At 42.0% G+C, this 21,674-nt stretch overlaps 1 protein-coding gene across 2 annotated transcripts in view; it reads right to left on the bottom strand.

Moving 5' to 3' along the window:
* cdh4 (cadherin 4, type 1, R-cadherin (retinal)) overlaps positions 1–21,674 on the bottom strand; it is a 194,085-nt gene that overhangs the window by 11,108 nt on the left and 161,303 nt on the right. For both annotated transcript variants that reach the window (XM_056401263.1, XM_056401273.1), the window contains exons 8-11: positions 21,279–21,451; positions 9,246–9,383; positions 3,583–3,768; positions 2,853–3,106 (exon numbers count right to left, since the gene is read on the bottom strand). In XM_056401263.1, coding sequence (XP_056257238.1) covers positions 2,853–3,106; positions 3,583–3,768; positions 9,246–9,383; positions 21,279–21,451 — 751 coding nt within the window. The remainder of the gene's footprint in view (positions 1–2,852; positions 3,107–3,582; positions 3,769–9,245; positions 9,384–21,278; positions 21,452–21,674) is intronic.

Genomic DNA, 21,674 nt, shown 5'->3' with positions numbered 1-21,674 from the left:
ACCGTGGTGACACAAGGTGGGGGTGAGAGGGACAGGCGGACAGAGCGAGAAAGTGAGGGAGATCATAGGCATGTTTCTGAATGTAAGCATGGTCGGTGGAAAACGTGATGAGTGGGAACGGGGGCTTAATGAAAGCTGTGCGTTGGTGGCAGAGCCTCACAGGCAGGGAGAAAACTAATTCCACCTCCAGCTAAAGACGAACACCTCTGCACTGTACACATCCAACAGAGAGACAGGGACATGATGGCAGACGGGAACTCCCTCTATCATATTTTAACAGTTTCTTTCTGAGAAAACATAATAATCAGATGGAAGTAAATATGATTTCTAGTGCAAGAGGCTGTTGAGCAGCGTTAGTCAGGATCTGACGTTGCCCTGCAGGTTAGATTGCAGTGTTTACGTGGCACATCAGGCACTCTCATCTCCTTCCTATGCCAACATGATTTCACCTCCCGCTGTCTTTACTGTGACTGCACCTGACAGAGCAGAGTGTCTTACTATACTTGTGAAGACTTCTCTAACTGCTAAATAATAGCTCAAAAAAGCATAAAACATGTGCTCACTTTTCAGGGTTAATATTCTAACCATAACAAGGATAAAAATACAAAAACACACACAAACAAACACATGTTTAATTTGCTCTTGCTGCCACTTCATCACATCTCAGAGTAAAATCAGCTGGCAAACAGGCTCGGCCTCACATCATCTTCTCGTTGCTTTCCTCCAGAGAGAGAAAAAGGCAGGAAACTCATAAAAATAAAAAACACCAGCTGGCTCCTGTCCCATCTACTGCTCACACACAGGCCTTTCACTCATCCTGTGCTGGCGCTCCCGTGCATCATTGTGAGTCTACCTTTGCGCATTTCTGTGTCTTCTGTGTGTATATTGTGCAGGGGTTCAAGAGAGGTCACCTAAAGGGAATACAGCAGCCGCAGCAATGAGGTTGTCTGACCGTGAGCTGAACAACTGCTGGTAAGCTGCTATGGAGAAGACAGCAGCTCTGAGTTCCCATCAAATAACAGAGACACGGACTGACAGAGGAAGGGACAGGGTCAGCAGGAGCAAGAGGGAGGGAGGGATGAGAGAAAATGGAGTAAAAGAGGTGTTACTTCTCTCAAAGGACAGGAGCGCTCAGCCCACTTGCTTTGCATGACATGTCTTTTCAGGAGAGGAAACCTGAGATGTGGATATTGCTCAGTCCTCTGTACAGTGCATATAAGAGAACATTTCTCACTAACCCCACTGCTATCAATTCAGTAACATTTCCACTGGTTCCACAGTGGAAGAGGCCGTCTCACTGACATTAAGAAAAATCAATCTCTCTCGTTGGAGCTGGCAGATGGAGCGGAACGGTGCTGCTGGACCTCAGTGGACATGTGGGAGTTTCTGTCGCACAAGGTCGATGCCGGGATGGCACGATGCCCGCTGTGTGTCATCCCAGTTAGGAAGGATGGAGGGAGCGATCAATGAGGAGGAAGAGGAGGAGAAGACAGGGATCTAAGGAGGGCAGGCAGACAGTGTCCAACTCATTACAGGATGACCTCTTCACGCCAGTCGCCTGGCAACGGGGAGGTAACTGGAGCTCTGGATGTGGGTGGGGGGTCAGTTGAGAATGTCACAGAAGAGGCATAAACTGTGAAGTAACTGTCCAGCACTGATTAAACATCGGTGACACACAGATTCATAGGGATGGGGGTGGACAAAATATTAGAAATACCTCACTACAGTCAGTCCTCCTTTGGACTGAAGCACTGATATACAAGCAGTCTTGTATAAAGTAATGAATAAAGCAATACTTGAGTAAAAGTACCTGGTTAGTATCTTACCAAAAAATGACTTTAGACTTAAAGTCACCTTTTAGCATATTGAGTAAAAGTCTTAAAGTATCTGATATTTATTGTACTTCAGTATCAAAAGTAATTTTCTGATTATAATGTACTTAAGTATTGGAAGTAAAAGTTAAAAAAAAGTGAGCTGTTCGAATTTTGATTATGAACTTTACTGTGGCTTCCTTATAGTAAAGCAAAAATCTTCAGAGTTACCACACCTTCTTAAACATCAAATTCAAAGACTTTTCCAAGACTTTCCAGGCATAATGCCCTCAAATTCAAGGACCAAACACAACATATTTTGAGAGAGCTCAAACAAAGAGAAAAACTGAATATTTGAGTAGGCTGGCAGGCACACGAGGCACTTCAGTTAATAACAACTAGTTAAAGCACATAAGACGTGCAGTGGATAGCATGAGCACTGATTGCTGCTACCTACAGAAGAAACTTGAATTTTTATTTGCTTGTAAGATTTTTTCCCTATTTTTCATTATTTATGCTGCTCAATGCAGTGTCCTTGAATGTTGCATGCAATGTTATAATCTATATAGAGGCAGCTGGAGACTGGATAAGAAAGAACTGCATAGCACTGTATATGACGCTGAAATACTGAATAAATAAAATATCAGTTAAAGAAAACTGATTGGTTATATCACCACTTCTACCAAATCTGCTATTATCAATATTTTCATATTAACAAGGGACCAAATTACAGTCCACAACTCCACAAGGTTTTGATTCACTCTCACCACTGTCATCAACCTTATTTCCTGATGTGGCTGCTTTCATCAGAAATACTCTAAACAGAGTAAAAAAAAAGCAAATATTGGTCTTATATTTGCCAAGTGGCCAGATACATGACACGTTTAACACATCGACTTAAAGTAATATGTAAAGTTGGTGTTTACAGCTTCTTTTTGCTGCCCAAAGTGGCCAAATTATGGACTTAGTTCGTGCATGTTTGGAAATATATTTTAAAGGATTTTATCATTTGAAGTTAAGATGGCTGTGACAGAAGTGTACCTGACAATCTGGTGGATGAAGTGGTCGGGATCTTGGGCAGCAAACACCGTAAGAGTTGTCCCCGCGGGCACGCCCTCCTCAAAGCGGATCATTTTGGGGTTGACGGGGAAGACGGGAGGCTCGTTCACATCCTGAACAGAGATGGTGACTCCGGCCGTGGACTGGAGTGAAGACTGAATGCCGCTGGCCAGGTGGGCCTGGTTGGACACCACCACTGTCAGCATAAAGGCACGGTTCATCTCAAAATCCACCGGCTGGAGAGGAACCGAGGAGGAAGGAGCGAAGAGAAAGACACACACACACACACACACACACACACACACACACACACACACACACACACACACACACACACACACACACACACACACACACACACACACACACACACACACACACACACACACACACACACACACACACACACACACACACACACACACACACACACACACACACAGTAAAGAAAATAATGAGATGGGAAAATTAGTGTAGCTGATTGCAAGATTAGTTCTAACTGTGCTCCAATTTGAGAAATGACATAATTCAGTGAAAACATTGTGAGACCAAAGTACTCAGTCATCAGCATCTGGCTCTTCAGAGCAGGTGGAAACATGATGCAAGATGCAGTGTTGAATAATAATGGACAGCAATTGTTCACTTTCAAATTCAAAAGAGCTAATTAGGATGAGTGTAGAGAGACAGACCAAACAAACGGCTTCACTTTTACCTTGACCACTGTCAGCATGCCCTCATTGGTGATGGGGTTGGTGCGGATGGTGAAGTGTCCAGAGGGGTCTCCGCTGACGATGCGGTAGACGGCGTTCCAGTTGGGGCTGTGGGGCTGATCTCTGTCCACCACTGTCAGGTTGGTCACCACCACGTTCACCTTGTTCTCTGGCACCTCCCCAGAAAACTACAGAGTGGGAGGGAGAGGAGAGGAGAAAGTGAATGAGAGAGGAGGGAGCGGAGGTGACAGCGGGGGAGGATGGGAGAGATAAAATTATGCTGATGTTGTTCCAGCTGTCAGCTAATGCATGTTAATAAGGTGATTTATTGAGATTTTAGACATTTACTTGTGCCAGCATTAATCTTAAAGCATTTTCTGTAATTGTTATTAGGAAAACAAACTGCTTTTAGGGTCATGCCAATAATGCTCATTACAATAAAACAGTGGTAGCAACACAAACAAAAGGATGAGAATTTAGAAAGATAGGAGGGGAAGAAAAAAAGACAGAAGGAGACATGTTTATTTAAATGTGGATAATAGAGAATCATAGCTTGCATTATGTTAATGCAGTCTCTTATTCCATGCCATGTCTGCTCATATGAAACTCTTTATCTGAACTAATGGATTTGTTCAATTAAGTGTTTACCCATTTAATTTGGGTTCTGTGCATTCACGAAATCTAGGTTTTAATAAGCAATTAGATAAGTACTGTAATTAAGGCAGCGATAGGAATAATCTTTGGCTAATGATCTTCATTATACTGCAATCTGAGACAACTCCCCTCTGAACTAACTCTGGAGGAAACTTGGTGACAGCTGCAGAGCCCGAAGAAGAATTTACAGTGCAATAGGATACATGTCCCTCTCTATAGGGATTTATCTGGCTACAGAGGGATAAACACACACACACACACACACACACACACACACACACACACACACACACACACACACACACACACACACACACACACACACACACACACACACACACACACACACACACACACTAAAAGCTCTCATTGTCAGACGATAATCTGTGTTTCCTCTTGTGAAGCGTTAACTTGTTTATGGTGTGTGTCTGCCAGCTGCTGTTCACTTTAATGGCTTCATCACCGTGGGATTGAAGCCGTGTCCAAACCACCCGATTCCTCTCCTCCTCCTTCTCTCCCTCTCTCCTCCCCTCCTCTCTTCCTATCCCCTGCAGTATGACCAGGCTGATAAGCACAGAACAAATTAAATATGCACTGTCAGTCTCTGGTGTGTGTGGGCTCCTCCATTTTATTTTCACCCCAAAGCTTTAGCACAAACACCGCCACAAACCTTCCAAGCTTGTTTGGCCGTACTGTGAGGCGGCTAAATGGAACATGCTCTCTCAGAGGCATTCACAATGGTGCTGACTGTAGGGGTGGGTGCTTTCAAAATGGCCACTCTCTCTCCAATGAAATGTGGATGCATTGATAAGCCAATAGAGAAACAGACTTCAAATTTCTGAAGGATTTCGTAGTTACAAAGAAGGGGGAAAAAGAAGCGGGGCAAATTGACTTGTAATGTCACAAGAAGTGTTGTCAGGATTACAGATTCTGGCTTTACAGAAGTTTATATACAAACTTTCTGTGCTCTGCCTGTTTAAACATTCAATAAGGAAAACTTTATTAGAGGCAAATCTTAGGAAATGTGTGAGCCTTAGCTGAAGAGAAATCTTCTGAATGTCAGCAAAAAGGATGAACAGGATCAAAACAAAACCCCCTCAAAACTTTTTATATTAAAAATTAACATTTCATTCATGTTAACATCTAAAAAATGCTACAAAATACTGATGTATAAATCATGTACTTTGCCGATTCAAATTGTTTTGGTAAGTTTAGTTTAAAGATTCATGGTCTTTGACTGCATTTGTTTACTTTTATCAAAGCTAACCGATTGCTACTCAAATCCACTTCAGTACATACAACAGTAACTGAACACATCATGTTCATACAGCTGAACTGTTCAATGTTGTGTCTGACTGACTTCAGGTAAATGGGAAGTTCAGTCTGTTGCTGGTTCAGTATAGCACTCTCAGTTCAGTCCAAAACTTTACAAAAGTAATGGCTCAAAAGCAAGTTCTTTGTGACACATTATCACATTATAGGTGATTCTGTGGCTTTCACAGTCTTTTAATAGAAGTAGAGACTCACTAATGTGTGTAATAAAGCAATATCTAGGTAAAGTCTGCTAACATTAGCTAACACTGGCTGCCATAAGCTTATGGTTATACAAGACCAAGTAAGACAGTCAAGTGGATTGAACGAAGGTGTGTTTTATTAGTTAAGAGTTCAGTTTTTCATTGCAACAGAAAGAATTGACAGTGACAGTTTCGCTTTAAAGGCATAAAGTGGACAAAAATACATGTGTACGGCATAAGACATATCAGGTCAACAGCTGTTATCCCTGTTGTCCCATCATGTGACTTTTTTTACTCAACCATTCAAAGCGTAAGCATCATCATTGATACTTTATGCTAGGATCTTACTTTAAAAACCTCTGTCATGTCATTAGATCCCACATGTATGAAGGTTGGCACTAAACAAAATCCAAATAGTACAGTGTCACTTTTGCATGATCATTACCTCTTATTGCCTCTCATGTTTTACACTGTCTGTAGAAATGTCTAGCCGTCAAACACTTGAGCTACAGTCCAGGCGGGGGAAAATAAGTGAGGCTACAGTGCTGTACAGACCCCAAATCATCTTAAAAAATAAATCTGCATCAAGGTGCACAGCACAGCAGGGGAAATCTATTGCCTTCTTACTGAAGACTGACTCAGCAAATGAAAATGGTTTGTTTTAGATGGCAGAGCTAGAGCTCAACAAGACTAAATGAGCTCTTCTCTTCCTTCATGGGGCGTTGAAAACAACACCAAATGGTAATGATGGCATTAGATAGAATAAATGTTCCAAAACAGCATCTTATTGATATCAGGATGACATCGGCTCACTTAAGACGGGTGTTATGTCTTCAGTAGTAAAATAAAGATATAGCTACTGGCAATAGGCATCAACCCTTTACCTTATTCTCCTTGTTATACAGACGTATCATGATGTTTTCTTTTGTAGTCTGCTCTTAAAAGTAGCGAGAGCCAATAATCTCTGGCACTCCAACTCTTTTCTGCTGTTTAGCAGGTGCAGTTCTACAGGTGAATTAAAAGCCGCCCTCTATTCAGATCAGTAAGCCGGTGTGTCTGGGAGTTCAGCTTTTCAACCCCACAAGTCTTCCAAGCAACTCTCCTGCTCCTCATTATTGTTCGGTGAATGACAGACTGCTGGGCGCACTTCAGCAAGGGTATGATACACTTGATTAAATAGTTTGATTAGATAGATTGTTGCAAGTATCACAGTCTTTTTGTTTATCACATAATGATGAACATAACACTAACATAGCGCGTTCAGGCCCATGTGGTGAAATGAATGAAACATTTGGCTTTTTTTTTTTTTTTTCAAATTAGATGCAATATATCAGCCTGCAAGCAATTTCACTTAATTAGTGTGCTTATATTTTCTCTGTGCCTCCCGTAGAGAGCAATGAATTTTTCTTGAGTCTGTCATAGACAAATAATTACTGAACTACTCCAAGTCGAGTTGCTTGTGTGGGAAGCAAAACAAAAAGCAGAGATTAACAAAGCAGTGGAAAAGGCATCTGGTGGAGAACAATTCTTCTTTGCTGCGGATGTTCATGTGAAAGTATACTGTTGTCATTGTGAAGGAGATACATCAAAAATACATTTATTCACTTTAACTCATTACCATCTTTGAGTCACACATCAGAATCCGGTCAGCTGCTCTTTTTTCTGGCAAGCTCAAGCAAATCTGCTTTTCTACTTTTACTCTGGAGTGTTGCAGAGAAAGTAATGAGGCCCTGAAGAAATGACAAACATTTCTCACAGACTGCAAAAGCACACATGTATGTGCATCTCTCGTCAGTGCGTAAGTATGTGTCAAGGACAATGTGTTTTTTCGTGTCTGTTGAAGTGCAGCATGTCCGCTTCTGGCTGGCGGGAAGATTCTGGTCCAGAGCTTCTCCCCAGTGAAGAGCGGTGACGGAGCCAGCGCCACAGACGGGGACAGAGCAGTTCTGAGCAGAGTGACAGCCTTGTTCGGTGAGCTCTACCCCTGACAGCTGGGGAGCTCTTATCAGAGCATGCGGCTGGAACTGTACTGGCATGCACGCTGACGACGGCCCCGCCGAGGAGACAGGGATCACACTGTGTGACGCTGACACATTGCTCGCTCTGCCCCTGAGCTCTGTTGCACACAGCATCTGTCTCTCTCTGGAATCTCAGAAATCCAAGTGCTCACATAAAGAGCAGCTATAATCCAGCATAGGTCTGTCAGGCTGCGGTCAGCATTGGATTCTGTGCTACGACCAGACTGAGAGGAGAGAGTGTGAGCTATATATGGAGAAAGATACAGAAACTTATAGGCATGCATGCATACATATGCAGCACTTATGTATACTATACCATACTAGAGCTTCTGCTTTCAGCTGTTGTTTCCTCAACAATAACCTCTCAAAGTAACCCTCACCCTCAAAAACAAACAACTCCCCCCCTAACCACACACACTGCTACAGAAAAGTAGCTTCCTGTCAGATGAGTGTGGAGGTTTCAGGGACCAGAGCCAGATGCCTGTAGACAAACCCAGGCCACCAGAGGCCCCCGCTGGCAGGGAAAACACAGAGATGGAGGGAGGGGCACATCTCCCGTCACCAAAACTGATCTCAATCTCGCTTTCAGTCACAGTACCTTTTTCTTTCTCTCCATATGTTGTTCTCGCACAGTGTTTCTTTTAAATCAATCACTGCGTTGTTTCACATTCTGTATATGTCTGTCTTTACCCAACATCTTTCTCAGCTGTTGCATTTGCATTCCCCTCTTCTCAGTGGCCTCGAAAGCATGTTTCAGTAAAGCTACTATTGCACCATTGTTGTATTTGATGGGCACCAGGGAATGTATTTTCTAGTAATATAGTAGTAATCTTATCCTGTAACCTATGTAACCTCTTCTGCCAAAGAATAACACTGCCCTTGTGCTATAACTTTATGTAGAATAATCTATTCTACATGATCTGTGGGACAGCGTGGCGGCATAGAGGCTGAAAAAGCAAGTGTTAAAGTGACAGATACAGGGTCAAGTCCTGACCTCAGACCTCCCTGTATAGGCTAATTAGTCATACACTTTTTTAGGGACTGTACGAGAACCTTTATTTCTTTCAAAGCGAGGCCCTCGCCCAGCGTTGAACTTATTTAACATTTTGGACCCTCCCCTTGGCACAGAAAAACAACAATAACAAGAGAAAATTTATCTTAAAATTATATATTTATGGCGAAAAACTAAATGGAAAAATACACCCAATCCCTAATTTTTCATAAAGCGTTGTTAAACAAACAGTGATGACTGAGAGAAGCAGGGATGGGTTCCTGATTTTGATAAATAAAATAACTTAATAAAAAATGAAGTTATTGCTTTTCTTTTAAACAATAAATCTCTAAGAATAAGAAAAGAATGAATGAATGAATTGAAAAAGACTTCCCTTTCTTCAGCAAAAAGACCCTTCCTCTCTATAGTAATTTTCATAGTCACTTACACAGAACAAGAAACTATCTATGGGAAAGGTTTGCACTCACCGTTCTGACTGTCAGTTCTGGGGGATTGTCGTTGATGTCAGTAATGGAGATCAGAGCTGTGGCTGTGTTGGACAAGCCAAAGTTCAAGTTTCCCTCCATGTCTGTGGCCTGGACAATGATCGTGTACTGGGACACTTTCTGTAAAAAGAGTCAGAAAAAGAGAAAACAGGCTCAGGTATATCAAATGCTGCGTGTACACAGGACTGAATCAACAAATAAACATTTCTCCCATGTGTCAATGACACAGTGAATCATATGAATGAATGAATAAATAAATGAATGCATGAATGAAAATCCCTACTCCCAGCCTTGCATACACATTTTCCCTTTTCCCATAGCTACTCACTCACCGGAACAACAGAACAACAGTGGTCTGTTGGAGAACCTGATTTACTCAATAAACAGCAAACAGTAAACAGCACAAACACACGCACACATGAACAGACACACACAAAGTTGCAGAGAGGGAGCAGTGTGTTGGTAAAAGGCCCATCCATTATCGCCTAAAAGTCTTGGCTTTCCGCTGTGTGAACAGACCTGGATCATCACTCATTTTAATGGAGGCACCGCCACTTAAAGATGCACCATGGTGCTGCAGATAATACCGGGAGGGGAATGGGCCTTATTTAGTGTTACAGTGAGGGGGCGTCGTCCCAGAGGCACTGCATCACACACTGCAATATTACACCGCCATGACAAAAACACCATCAAACATTAGGCTTTGTTTAGACACAACTGAATGAAAAAGAAACAAACAGTGAGTCCCCCCTCCAACACCATGACGCTGTCCATGGTGCTGAAAGTTCAGTCTGTCCCACAGACTCACCACTGGAGAATAGTATTGTATGTGTATGTGTGCATGTGTGTGTGTTTCCATCCTGACAGTATAAGCCTCTCTGCTTTGTGGTCTCTTCTTCTTCCTATTAATCCATTTGGCTCAGGCCTCCATTGTATCAGAGGAAAGAGTGGGATGGAGAGAGAATGGACGTCAAGGACAGGCCAGTGTTCTGCACATAGGGCCCACTGCTTTGTTCCGCATCCACAATGCGTCCTGTCGTCAGCCTAATGTTCGTTTGTTGCTAGACTACTTTCGTCAAATTCACCGTGGGGTCATGCTTTGTAAGGACTTGACAGCCAGTGGCACTGGTGTCAGGGACTGTCTGGAGGAATGAGAACAAACCTAGCCAGAGGTCTTGTAGGTACAGACAGGGAGTTGTTCGATCCTGTTGGATGGCAGCTACTTTGCTTTTTTATTTCTTTGAGTTGTGCCTTTCTTCTTTTTTCTCTGGTTTATTGTGTGTTCTTTGTTAACTCACATTCTGTGCTTCTTTTGATCTCGCGCTATCTTTCTCATCACATCTAGGTTGCTCAGTGTTCTCTGCCTGTCTGTTCTCTATCTGTCTATCTCTCTGTCTGTCTTTCTGCCAGTCTCTGTGTATCTTTATATCTCCTTCCTCCCTCCCGCTCTTTTTTTCAGTCGTGAAGGATGCAGTTGATTGTTAGATCAGTCAAACCATTGAGGCCGGTTAAAACGTGCATCTGGAGTCATTTACCATCTCTCCAAGTCATCATGAAGTGCACAGACATGTTAATCGGCAACAAACCAATCTTATTAATGAAAACTCAATACAGACTGACCTTTATTAGACTCATAATGAAATATCAATACCATCTCCCCCTCATAGAGCGCTTCAGTAAATAAAGCCCTCAATGATTGTGTCTCTCTACAGACTCATTTAGATCCGGTCACATACATCAATCTAGGAATAGCACCAGATGGCTGTAGGAAGCTAATAGGCTTGAGCTTTGATGGACGCCTTTTTCTTTGGTCAGGTGAAGAGAAATGACGGGAGCAGAGCCAGCAGGTGGAGCTCTCACACAGTAGGGGATGTGGCTGATGCGTCCTATCCTGCCGGGTTATATCACTCATCTGAGGGTAGTTGCAAGTTTATGGCCCTTCTAGTGCTCACATGCACATCCGCTAACGCTCCAGTGAGTGGGAACAGGTGGGACACTCAGACTCTTACACACACACAGGTGTATGCATGCATGGGCACACCAAACACACACACACACAGACACACAGACACACACACACACACACACACACACACACACACACACACACACACACACACACACACACACACACACACACTGCTGTCCAAAAGTGGCTGCCCGAACAAGCCTGTAAAGGGCTCTCTAATGAGTCCTATAGAAGTGCTGAACAGAAAATCTCTCTGTTAGATTAGAGACCGCTGCTGGCAGGAAATACAGCTTCTTGTCTCACGACCAGCAGCAACAGCCCAAACTCCCCCACAGGCCTTAAGCCTCACGGACTTAATCTGCAGAAGCTGAAAGCCATCAGAGGCTACAGAAACACCTGTACACAGAGCTCCGCCAACAATAAAAGCCAATCCCTTTTTTCATGGGGACCAAATTAGGTAGTTTACCATCCAGGAGACTGAAGAAAGAAATGGGAAAAGGCTATCGATGTTAGCTTCTTGACAAGTCAAGCCAAGCAGCAGACAGGACAGGTGGAAAAACCTGGCTGTTCATGGTTTGTAAGCAAATGGACTTGTTCTCCAGAGAGACTCTGTTAGCAAGAACACGGTAAAGGAAATAATGGTCTCAACAAGTAAGGCGATGTCAAACAAGAAAATGGAGAGGAGTGTTTTTCTGGCAACACGAGTACAGTGGTGAATTAATTATACCTGAGCTGGGAGTGCATTTTCACTCAGTGTGCTGTACAGAACCACTCAAAAAAGGGTAAAGAGGGAGAAACCAGGCGAGAGAGAGACCTGCTCTTTACTTGCGTCGTTTGTGAATTGTGTTCCGGCCTGCCGGGCTCCAACCGGCGACAGTCATTAGCTTGTCACTTACAATCTGTCTCAAACGGCCGAGACTCGTGGCTAAAACTGTAGAGACCAACTCCCTTCCTTTTCCTTGACTCCACTCTCTACCTCAGTGACCCTCAGTGTCAGTGACCCCATCGTGACAACTTCAATTCACTTCACCTGAGATCACTTCAATTAAATTTACTGGATTTGGTTCGATGCTATTCGATTCCATTTCATTAGATTTTAGTTCAATTCAATTCAGTTCAATTTATTTCAGTTCAGTTCAGTTACACATCTGCGATGTCAAGGAAGAACTGAGATATAGTTACAAGTAAAGTACCTGCAGTTGTGGGAGTTCTGACAGGGAAATACAGTACACATCTACAAAGTTATTTTCTACTTTCACATCTCATCCCAGTTAGTACCAAAAATACACAGAGAAACCTGTTTTGTTTCCATCTTCATCACCAAACCCTCTCCTCATGCCTCGCAGGGATATCTCTCAGGCTGGGTTGAGGACACAAACAGTTCGCGACAAGTTTGAAGAAAACACAAGCCAGCGGGAACTTAATGCAAGTAACACACTGCTCTGTGAGAGCTTTTGTCTGACTCCCATTGTAGAGACATTCATTCAGATACGTAGCCTAGGTAAATATCTAAAACTCTGAATCCACTTGATTAGATACGCCTCCACATTTACGCAAACAGATCAGAGTCACATTTTGGATAAATAAAGGCTGTGAGTCACATAAGAATAACGCTGCTCGAATAAAACAGACAGACTGGTGAGGGGTTTAGTTAATCGTCCAACTGAGCATTGCAATACAATGCACAGGACAGGATTGAGCAAATATGAGCATGATGAACATGTTGCCAAACTTGCTGGATCCAGAATGTCACAAACAGATAAACACAGTATTGCCAGATAGCAGGCAAATGCTTCTTGTCCTGCGGCAGGAGATCAGGTTAAGTGTCACCTCTGTAATGAGAGAACAAATACAAGAGACGGAATCTGGTACCAAAACTGGGTAAAGCAGACCAAGATACCTATGTAAGGTCTCTAACATTTTGTTGAATCCAGGCCTTAAAGAATTTACAATCCAAGTGAAATTACATAAAAAAAGAGAAATGTCAGCCAGCGTCACGCTGTGCAAGCAACATTGTACAGTTGCTCAAATCACATCTTCTAGAGAAGAAAAAGGAGCAGCCTCACCCAGCAGAGTGTGAATGTAATTCCTCCAATTTTGGTTGGGTAACTGGGCTTCCAATTAATCAAGTAAGTCACCATCAAATGAGTCTTTTGTTATGAAGGTGTCAAAAGCTACATGTAGATACAGAAACAGAGGGAATAAATCCTGAATAAAGCTGCCAATGGGTTTGGAGCAAGCATGCCCCCAGTAACATCTGATGTAGTGTTAAAAATCTCTGTCCACTAGTTACTTAAGCACATGTCAATGTGGTTTACAGGGGAGCGTTGACATCTATCACATGAAAACGTGTAGACCTAGTATTGGAGTAATAGATACTGCACGTGATTTAGTACTGAAGAAGGGCATGTGTTGCAGAGAGAAAGAGAAGTGCAAACTATGCAAAATATCAGGCCAGAGGTAATCAGGTTTTTTCTACATCCTACATATGTCTGTCAGATCCAGATGATTATCATGTGGATCTGCACCAAATTGTAAAAACCAGATTTCAACACCATTAATATGTCTTATTGTTTACATCAAGGTACATACATTATTTCCTGAGAAACTGATAGAAAATGACAGAAATGTTGAAAATTGCCCTATGTTTAGGCAATGTTTGGCACCAAATTTAAAGGGTTCTTCCCTGACTCATCCCCCACCCCATGCCCAAGTTTGGTGCAAATCGGTTCAGTACTTTTTTGCATAATCCTGCTGCCAAACAAGCAAACCAACAAACAGACCAAGAAGTATCAGCTATGGCCCCTGGGAGTTGGACGGTCCAGCCCCGTCGGCATCAAGTAAGTCAGCTGTGCTTCGTTCAGTACAAGTGGGAATGTCTGAAGCTTGTCAATGTCCTACTTAACTTGCTGTATTTACATGTATATAAATGTCATTTATAAAACTAAAGCGCAAATGTGGAGTTATATCAGACAAAATAGACCAATTAATTAATGTTTTGGAATATACGTACATCATTATTTGCCTCTGTGTGTCCCTTGCTGGTAATTTGGCATTTTACTGGTATGAAATGGCAACATTGGGACAGTTGAATTTTAAGTGGAGAACATAGGTCATAAACAGTGGATAAAACTAAAAGTAAAATGCATTTGTGTAATTACCATCAGACAATACATAGATTTCAGATTACATTTATACTGAGCTATCTATCATTTTAATACAGTAGGTTTTCTACACATATTAAACAGTTGGCAATATTGCAAACCAATAAACAGACTACTTTATAGAAGTATTTGAGTTGAATTTTTTTCTTTTCAGGAAATGTAGCATATAACACAATATGTATTGATCAATGTGAAAATACATAAACCTTGATTGAAGATTTTATCCATAACCCCCTCTCCTGCCTACTATAATCACTATCTTCCTACAGGAAGCACGATACAGCCTCAATGTTTTCTGATCACTGCCAGCAAAATAAATTGCACTATTCTCAAATATCCCGATGGTGCACTTCAATAACATCAACAATACAATAACAATATCAATATCTTTCAGGTGGAATAATAGTGTTCCAAACTCTATTCATGAGTGCTATTGCACTGAAACTGTTAATTTTGTTACTTATTATTTTACTTCAGATTCACACAACATAAAGAACACAAAGAACAACTAAATAAATAAGTTGTTTACCTTTGGGAAACATTTATCTTCATCTTCAGTTTAAATTCATGTCTTTGTCTGTCTAGGCAATACCTACATCTCTGAGGTTCATTTGGTGAAAAACAACCAGCAGTGGTATTGGACTCTAAAATATATAAATTGATCAATGTGCGGCAGCTCCAACCTCCAACCTCTGAATATACAGTAGTTCACAAATTTAGAACATAAAACCTATTTTTTCAAACAGATGCAATAGATGTTACTAGCACATTCTACATTGGGCTGACTGAAAATGATGGACACGTAACGAGAAGGTTGATTAAGCAATCACTATCTCGTCATCTATCCTTACCTGTTAGGCTCAACAGCAAAATTTCCGTTAGCTAACAAGTAAAGAACTAGCGAAATATCACAAGCTATTGGCTAATGTAGTGAATCAGCTAGTTAAGCTTCACCACACTACAGCTATAAAGGATAGAAAAGAATGGACAGGAATCCACAGTAGCAGATTTAGCTTATTCAGCACATTTAAAATGAACTAACAGAGGGTTATCTGTGAGGGAGTTTTCTCTTGTCCACCTAATGAATGACGGACTCAGGGTTAAAGGTCAGTGTGAGGCCCTAGGTCACTGTGACCCAGCTATTGCACTAAATCTTACTCGCTTTGAGATGCTGAGGCGGCTCCTCCAGACGCAGCTGTGGTTCAGCTGATACTGCTGGTGCCAGGGCTGATAACAACAGACCTTGGATGGTCAGTAACAAGTGGCTGCATGTTCTAAGAATCAGCACTTGTACTTATATAGTCTTGTTTCCTTGTTTATGGTTAATGAACCAATAGTGTAGTAACACATCCCTCTCCAACCCCTTCTCCATCTTATGGGGTTATTTGACCAATTATGGAGTGTAAGCCTTTTATAGTAATCTTTCTAAATGTATAAAACCGATCCCCAGAGGTTCCTGCTTCAGAATTGAGGTGACATCATGCTGAGAAGCCTGTATTGATGAATCCTCCTTTCTCCTTGATCAAGCATCAATAAACATCCTCAGCATAAGACATCCTGGACTCCAGCACTCTTTCTTCACCATCGATGATAAGAATTTTCCCTAACAATCTGCCGTCACGAAGGCAGGATTTCAATATAACTACAGCCTGGTAAGTGCAAAACTTTAAAAGTCATGTCTTACCTTGTCTGTGTTTGATGAAATCAAACAAAACTGTGTAATTTCAAAATTGGGAAAAATAGTTAAAGGCTAAAACCGATTAAAAAGCAATGTGATAAAGTGTAATTGAAATTGAATTTTAAGTTAATTAAGTGGTTGTCAAAACATTGGTTGTGTGGTTGTGGAGAAGTCAAAAACAGGGGTGTGTGTTTTTGATCACCCGCTGTGCCACTACAGTGGCTGTCATGTGATTTCTGGGATGGCTGTGGACCGTACCCGACACAGAGGGACCCACCTGAGGTTTAAACTATAGAAAAGACGTTTTTGGGGTAGAATGAAATAGATCTACTTTGTTTAATACCAAGATCGGGGATCACCTGCTCTGTGTCCAGTGGGAAATATAGGGGCTCTGTTGGATTTCTGATCCTGGAAGCTAGGGCGCCGATAGAGATAAAAGAGGCTGATTGGAATTTCCTGATCATTTAGAAAACGACTGTTAAAAACTGCCTGAAAATCTTTGTTACCATTAGCGTTATAGCTCTGTTGCCAGTAATTAATCCAATGTTTTTTCCTATGTAACGCTAACATTAGCTCATGTTAACTAACATTGAGTTAACAAACATTTTAAACACTAATCTACCAACATATCCTAATGTAATATTACGAAAATTATTCACTGCACTTAAAACCTTTTTTTGATTACCGTAGGAAGGTGATTTAACACTCACTGACATAAAGCGAATTTCATTAACCTATTTATTATCTTTCCATGAGTGAGACTCTCCTTGCATCCTGAAATTGTTTTGTGGGTGGGGCTGGACCTTTAGGGTGGGGCTAGACCATCCAACTCTGCTGCAGGCTGCAGCCGTGAGAACATTTCCTCCTCGTGGAGGTAACAAATGAGATTAAGCCCATAAAAATTAAATCTGTTTAACCTTCTTAGTTACATCTCTATGTTGTAATTTGGTGGTGGTGGAGTCTTCTATTACTGCATTAGATTCAGATAGCCTGCACAGGCCTGAGGGATTCATAGGACGTGACAGGACAAATTTCTGTAGGCAAGACATTGCAAGCTAATTACACTTCATCTTGTTGACCCTTTGCTTCTTAATTATAATGTAATGTGTTGAATTATCTCAACTTGCAGTTTGAGGGAAATATAAACATATAAATATAAATAAATATATATATATATATATATATATAACAAATATAGGAGAGTTGCTTGTCTTCTTCTGTTGTATTTCTGACAGAGGAGCTGCACAATAAACTGATCAATAAAGATGTCATTTTTAATGGAACCCTGATCCTCTATTATTAAAGTTTTCTTAGTGAACCAGTGGCCACAGGTGTCGCCAGATAAAATCAAAAGAGCTAAAATCTTAAAAATGATTCCTTTAAAGAAAGGGATGGTGTCAAAACATCATCAAGGGATATGTCCATGGGCAAAGTATCAAACCCAGGAAATCTGGAATAGACAAAAAAACAGATTTTCAAATAAGTGTAAAAATGTTGAGAATATTTATCCAAGAGCTGCTGAAAAGAGACAAATATCTGACCCAGAACAAATTAGAATAGAAAAGAATCATCTACAAGAGAGAGTGGAAGAAAACATGGTTTTGCAACTCAAGTGGAATAATTCAGTTTTTTCTGAAGACAAGAAAGGGCCAATTCAATACTCACTAGGTGCACATAATAGGGTGGATATTGAATGGATATTTTCTTGATTGAATGTTGGCTACTAACATTCAACATCCACCTACATACGTCAATACTCTTCATTCAGCAACCCGCTCACAATCCTCTGAGGGCTTTGCTGTCTGGCTCCTGGAGCCTTGGTGTAAGGCGGCGAGTTAACATAACTCAGCGTCTCTGAGACAATAAAGCCCCGGGCCTTTTTAGGACGCCTGCTCTCAGCCTGTGTCCCCAGTCAAGCTCGACAGAACCTAATAGAGCCAGGCTGTGGGCACTCATGTCCTTGAGGCAGTCTTGGCGATGTCCTAATTGACAGAGAGACGGTCCAACGCGAAGCTGGCATCAGCCCGGTGGACAGCCTGGCGCCAGGCCACACCACACCGTGCCACACCAAACCGTTCCAACCCAGGGCTCATGGGAGATTGAGACAGCCTGGGGTAATGAAAGACAACAGCTCTGCCTGCCAGTGGAGCTGGTGCCATGGAGGGAGGGCTCAAAGGGAGAACAACCACGCCAGCTGTGGCACCCTGACATCTCACACTCTGCTACCTGCTGCATCTGAGTTGTACTTCACTGCAAATGTACTTTTTTCAGCAGCCTGGTGGAATAATCTATTTTTAGTACAACATATAAACATACACAAAACTGTAGAAACCCTTACCTATAGATTCATATCCTGCAATCCTAATTCTAATCTGAATTATTTCCCCAAGACCTAAAATGAAGTACAGCAGAAACACACACAAATAGCTATGCTTTACTCAAACTTTAGCATGTACAGAGTCAAACACACATGTATATGACTTAACCCAGCTTGTTAGTCTGTGCGATGGAGCATGTGGAAACGTGAGGTCATGTGAGGAGGGAGGTTGTGGGTGGATAGTGATGGAGAATAATTGGTATTCAGCGGTGTCAGAGGTAAGTGATACTGGGCTAACCTCCATGTACCCCCTGGTCTCCTCAACACGAGAGAACCTGCTTCACCCCTTAATTAGCACATGAATATTCCTATTTGACACCAGCATGGCAGATGAGGATTAGCTAAAGTGTGAGAGAAAGAGAAGGGAAAGGTGACAGGTATTCAGTGCCTCTACAGTGAGTATGCATATTCATGTTTTTGTCTAGCAGCATGTGTATACACAACTGTGGCTGCACAGATCTGGTTAGACACCTGGGATCAGATTTATCGTATTTGCTGCTGCTCCTCACTCTGCATCTACACTACAACCATCGCTGCACGGGAGTAAGTACGCAAACACGTGCTCATGTGTCTGAACACGTTTCTATGTTTGTGCTGATGACCTTGACAGCAGGTGGGTGAACTCCCAGGTGTGTCCCAGTTTTAGTGGGAGGATCAGAGGCAGGTGGGACTCAGCCTGGCTTGATGTGTCCAGATTAATGAGCTTTCTCTCACTCACATCAGCTGCTACTGCTGCCGCCTGGGCCAAGCTGGAAACAGGGACACAGAGCTGGCCCGCGTTCACTAGACTCATTTATATTGTCCCACAAATGTATCAGGCTATCATGCTATGCCAGCTCCGTATAAAATTTGGATAAGGAATGAGCATTGATGTATTATACTCTTCTGTTATCAAAACCTGGTTCTGTTCTTGAGAGTTTAACTTTAATTATTCTCCAAACACGCTTGCCTTACTGTTGGTAAAATCCCACTTAAATTTCCAAAGTGTTGCATGGCTGGGTTTAGTGCCGAGAGGGACCAGCGGGACTTCTCAGAATATAAACATTATGAGACACACTGATAGGTGCTTTTATGTCGGTACTAAAATCAGCCAACTAAGTTATGAGGATGAGGATTATCCTCATAATGACAGCATATGAATTTGAATGTTTCCCTGATTTTGCCCGTTGTATTTGTTTTGTTCCACAGGGAGATCAGGGAAGGTTTGATATGTGTGTGTGTGTGTGTGTGTGTGTGTGTGTGTGTGTGTGTGTGTGTGTGTGTGTGTGTGTGTGTGTGTGTGTGTGTGAGAGAGAGAGAGAGAGAGAGAGAGAGAGAGAGAGAGAGAGAGAGAGAGAGAGAGAGAAGCTGCAGGATGAACAATCTGCCATGAAACACTAATGCCCACAGTCACCTGATCCAGCTTGGGTTAAACAAAAGTCGACCCTGCGTGACCTCCCTCATTAGTAAAATAAGATGGAAGATGGAGCAGAGACTCTGTGTGTGTGTGTGTGTGTGGTGTGTGTGTGTGTTGTGGTGGTGGTGTTGGTGGTAGCGTGTGGGTTGGCGAACAACCGCAGCAAGCAACAGACACACAAATGAGCGGTGGATGAGACAAAAGAAGACTATGAGGAAGAAGCTGGATCAGCTGGACATGTGTGATGATTATGTCTGATCTGCTCCATGTACTGAGATACACATCAGATATACACCTGTCATTTATATTTATACACAATGAGAAAACAGCAAAGTGTTTGTACTAAGTCCTTGGTGTGCTTATTCTGACATTATCTAAAGGCTGAATGCTGCAGAAAGTAATCCTGATTTTCTTTAGTGGCAGTTTAGTGACATCCAAATATCAAATTAGAATTTGTGAGCTGCTGGGAAGTCCTGAAATTTGCAGGTTGAGACATTTATTTTGTAATTTCATAGCATTGTGTTACAATAAAATTGTATACTTTGTACAGAAATTGCATATTGTTGTAGTGAGCTGACGGTAAATAAATATTGAAAACATTTGCCTTCATTTAATGACCTGTGAAATCTAATTTGAAATGGTAATGGTTCTGGTTGAAAACAATCTGTCTTTTGATGAATGTAATTAGTTTTGGGGGATTAATTGATTGTTAAGACATTAATACCAACATGCTATCATACTACAGTAGCTCACATGTATTGCAGCTAACCTGCATTTGATGAATTTGACATTTCTCTGACCATAAGAGACACAAGCTGGTGTGAAGCAATCCTTGGCTCTGTGTGTGTGGGAAGATGTGTTGCAAGGTATTGTCCCTGCAGAGAGGCTTTGTGAAATAATAAATGACTGAGTGTAATGGCTGTGTTGTTTTCAAGTTCGTTTTTGAGTGGGTGGGACATGGGGGAGCAAGTAGCTACCAGAATGAATCAAGTAAGTCCTGGTGGCAGAAGACCCAAGGAATAGCTCATTGTTTTGGAGAATCCTCTTATTTATTTTGATCTTATCTTAGCACAAAGACTGGAAACAGAGGGAAACAGCTCCCTATCTGCAGCGCCCCTGGTCTTTGTCTGGCTGGGGACCCTTGATGCATCTCAACTATCCCAGTCTAATGAAGGCATAAAAAATGCCTCACAGAAATAATTTGTCTCTGTCTGACTCTGTCCAATTTAATGGCTCAACAAATCAATGTCTATTTCACCTTTTGATGGTTAAGGAGAGGGTTATCATAATAATAATAACAATAATAATAATAATGATAATTCATACACAGTACAACACCACTGATTCTCAACTTAAGTCTAATCTTATTGCTGGGTGGGCACTAATGAGACGCAGAATAATTGATACACAGCACATACAGTTGACACTGACCTCTCTGTCCAGGCCGGCTGCCACTGTCACTATGTCTCCAGTCTCGCTGTTGATGGTGAACATGTTGGGGATGGGGCTGTGGGGGGACTGAGAGAGGATGCGGTAGCGGACCATGCCGTTAGCCGTGGTGGAGTCGTCCGAGTCAGTGGCTGTCACCTGCATTACGGACGAGCCTGTGGAGAGAAACATAGTTAGCTTGGAAGTGCGGTAGAATAATCTGAAAAGCGTATGATGTGCATCAGTGCACACGGCACAAGAGGAGGTCAAGCTGGGAAAAAAGCACAAAGATAAAACAAGCAGGAGATATTCATCAAGTACAAAGATGTGCTTTTCAAGGTCCTCCGCACACATACATTTTGAAAATACATACAGCGTACTGAAGGTTTCTTGTGGACC

The sequence above is a fragment of the Seriola aureovittata genome, chromosome 2, assembly GCF_021018895.1.
Source record: "Seriola aureovittata isolate HTS-2021-v1 ecotype China chromosome 2, ASM2101889v1, whole genome shotgun sequence".
NCBI classification, from domain to species: Eukaryota; Metazoa; Chordata; class Actinopteri; order Carangiformes; family Carangidae; genus Seriola; species Seriola aureovittata.
The sequence above is the reverse complement of the archived record's forward strand: the minus strand, read 5'-3'. Positions and strand labels throughout refer to the sequence as shown.